At 41.7% G+C, this 2,733-nt stretch overlaps 1 protein-coding gene across 1 annotated transcript; it reads left to right on the top strand.

Moving 5' to 3' along the window:
* Positions 1 to 719: 719 nt before the first annotated feature.
* On the top strand, positions 720 to 2,724 carry LOC110444356. Its single transcript, XM_021488740.1, has 2 exons — positions 720 to 981; positions 1,454 to 2,724. Exons 1-2 carry the CDS (start codon positions 741 to 743, stop codon positions 2,425 to 2,427), a joined length of 1,215 nt encoding a protein of 404 aa, XP_021344415.1. The 5' UTR covers positions 720 to 740; the 3' UTR covers positions 2,428 to 2,724.
* Positions 2,725 to 2,733: the final 9 nt, after the last annotated feature.

Raw genomic sequence — 2,733 nt, 5'->3', positions numbered from 1 at the left:
TGTGTAAGATAGAGCTGTCCAGGGTAAGAAAGGTGTGTAAGAAATTTCTACCTTACACCTCGTTTCATGTGACGTCGCGTCACAATTGCTCAACAATGACGTAGGTTTTTTGTGCAAATTATTTGAATTTGTAATCATGAGATGATGCTATTTAAATACTGTTTGTAATAGGTATTATCTATTGGGGAGTTTGATGACCAACCAAACACGGCCTAGGATATTGTCCTATTTTATGTTTACTAAAGCAATGCAAAAGTGATGAATATATACAAACAATGGTACCATATAAAATTTATATATTGCATGAGAATGGTCAATGCGAAATTTTCCCCAACATGAAAGTAACATTGATGAGAAATTTTCCATGTCTTGGATAGTTCAAAGTCAAATTACAAAATTTGCAAAAAGTATTTATTTTCTACTCCTACAATATTGATATGGGGTAGTCGGGTGGTGCAGTGGATAGAACACTCGCCCTTTACCAAGATTGATAGACATGAAAAGGTAAAGGGTCACTTACCTGACCACATGGTACTTCTCCAGGTACTTCGGTATACCCTCTTAGGAGCCTCGCGCACGCTACCATATGGGCCAACAAGGGTGTTTATGTAAGTTGATAGCATTTGTATCATAACTGCTGTAAAATGGATAATTTTTAATTTTACAACATCAACAATGTTATTACGCCAAGTTATCCCATTTTGATTTGTAAGGATTCATCTCGTGGTACACCTTCGAACATGTGTCCCCAATCCCAGCGAAGATCAAGTCGGCCTAGCAGCATAAATGGTGGTCATTTGCTGATGGTCCCTGCCTGTGGCCCCGGGGGGTCAAGCCGCTGTGCCTCCTACCTCACTCTTCACGGTGCCCAGGAGCCAGACCCTCAGGATATCGACATGCCACGGACCCAACGTCGCCGCCAGGCACGTTCCTCGTGTAGTGAACGAGAATGTCATCACAGAGGACCCGCCCCCACTGCTAGTGAGTGCAGGAGTACCAGAAGCAATTATGTTTTTTTATCAAACCTGCTCATGCAACCACCTCTATAAAAGCCCAGCTGTGTTAAGAGACCACTTTCAATGTTCCCAATCATTGTGATTTCTTTGTGATTTGAACATGTAGTAAGAGACCAGCTGTTTTAAGAGACAACTTTCAATATTCCCAATCACTGTGATTTCTTTGTGATTTGAACCTGTAGTAAGATACCAGCTGTGTTTAAAGTTAAGAACTTCCACATTTAATAGCTATAGATGATGTGTCTTTCAGGATCTTTTGTCAAGGTACAGTGATAAAGATAACGGGTGATTGTATTTCAACTATTTGTTTTGACATGTTAAATAGAAATGTGAAGATCTCATACTTGAAGCATTTTTAAAGGGAACTCAAAGTTTCAGAGAAAGTTTGATGGGCTTTTAATGTTCTGTTTGTGGTACTCTTTATCTTTTATTTGAAGGAATCTCACAACTGTACTTACAATCCCAGAGGCCAAGCTACCACCAGTCTTTGCCCCACCCTCAGCTGATGGAGGACAGACACAGCCAATCCCCCATGTATAATGACTATGGAAGATACGTCACAAGTCCGACTAAACAAAGAGGCAGACCAGAAAAAATTGCCAAAAGTCTGCCGTTCTTATATGATTTTGCTCTCGATGGAAAGTCCTACCCTCCGCATGATCCATCAAATCGTAAAGAATCTTGGCAAAGTGCCAGAGGATTTGGACATTCTCAGTCGTACGGAAATGAAATAACAAATAGGAGCTGGTTTCCAAGTGAATCTGATATTGCAGAGTTCTGTACGGCACATGAAGACACGCTAATGAATTGTACCGATAACACAGTTTTTGAGCACGGCCCCGATACCTCCGAGGGCATACCATCCAGCCATGGGATCTTCAGCAGCAGTCAAACACCAGTCAATCCAACAGGTAGACATGTCGGGACGCCGCAGACTGTCAAGGTCCAGAATTTCTCTGTAAGTCACGTCTACACGGCCGAGGATACAGGCAGTAAAAAGGCTATGTTGTTTAATAAAAAGAAATCTCATTTGAGCATTGAGTGTGAATCAGAGTCTGTGGTGAATACGGCTCCTCAAGACTGTACTTCCTGTGACAGCTATAACAATTCCTCGCAAAGACAGATGGACTTCACTAACGAAACACAGTCTCTCTTGGTAGACAAGGGAGGTCAGCAGCCATGCCTTGTTGCCGATTATGACAATACCACATTTGAGACATCCATGGTAGAAGTGGCACCTAGACTCAGTCTTCCATTCCAGGAAAATATAGGTGACTTTCAGATCACTGAAAACAAAAGTGTGGCTGCAATGGTAGACCCGAACAATAACCTTGATGGGAAAACCCGTGTACTTCTGAAATCAACATGTAGTGATGTTCTGGTTCTTGAGGAGGGAGAAAGTATGGTTTAATCTTGAGAGGAATGGCCTTGAGTAGGGCGAGTATGACAGAGCCTTGAGTGGCAGTAAATGACATATTGAGAATAGGGCTATCATAGTGTGACCTTGTGGATGTAAAGATTATGGTACGAACCCCATTAACCCCAAGATAATGAATAAAAAAAGTTAAATTGAAGAGGTGAAGAATATGGTGTAACCTTCCAGGTGAATATTGTGTGACCTTGATAAAGTGAAGAGTACATTGTGACCTTGGGGGAAACATAGTGAGACCTTGATGGACAGAGTATGGTGTGACCTTGATGGAGTGAGTATACTGTT

The sequence above is a fragment of the Mizuhopecten yessoensis genome, unplaced genomic scaffold, assembly GCF_002113885.1.
Source record: "Mizuhopecten yessoensis strain PY_sf001 unplaced genomic scaffold, ASM211388v2 hete_36104270, whole genome shotgun sequence".
Lineage (NCBI taxonomy): Eukaryota > Metazoa > Mollusca > Bivalvia > Pectinida > Pectinidae > Mizuhopecten > Mizuhopecten yessoensis.
This window is presented reverse-complemented; position numbering and strand designations above follow the sequence as displayed.

Coding starts and splice junctions, on each gene's coding strand:
- LOC110444356 (XM_021488740.1), top strand. CDS start 741: ATGTGTCCCCAATCCCAGCGAAGATCAAGTCGGCCTAGCAGCATAAAT. Junction 982..1,453: donor AGGACCCGCCCCCACTGCTA/GTGAGTGCAGGA, acceptor TTTTATTTGAAG/GAATCTCACAACTGTACTTA.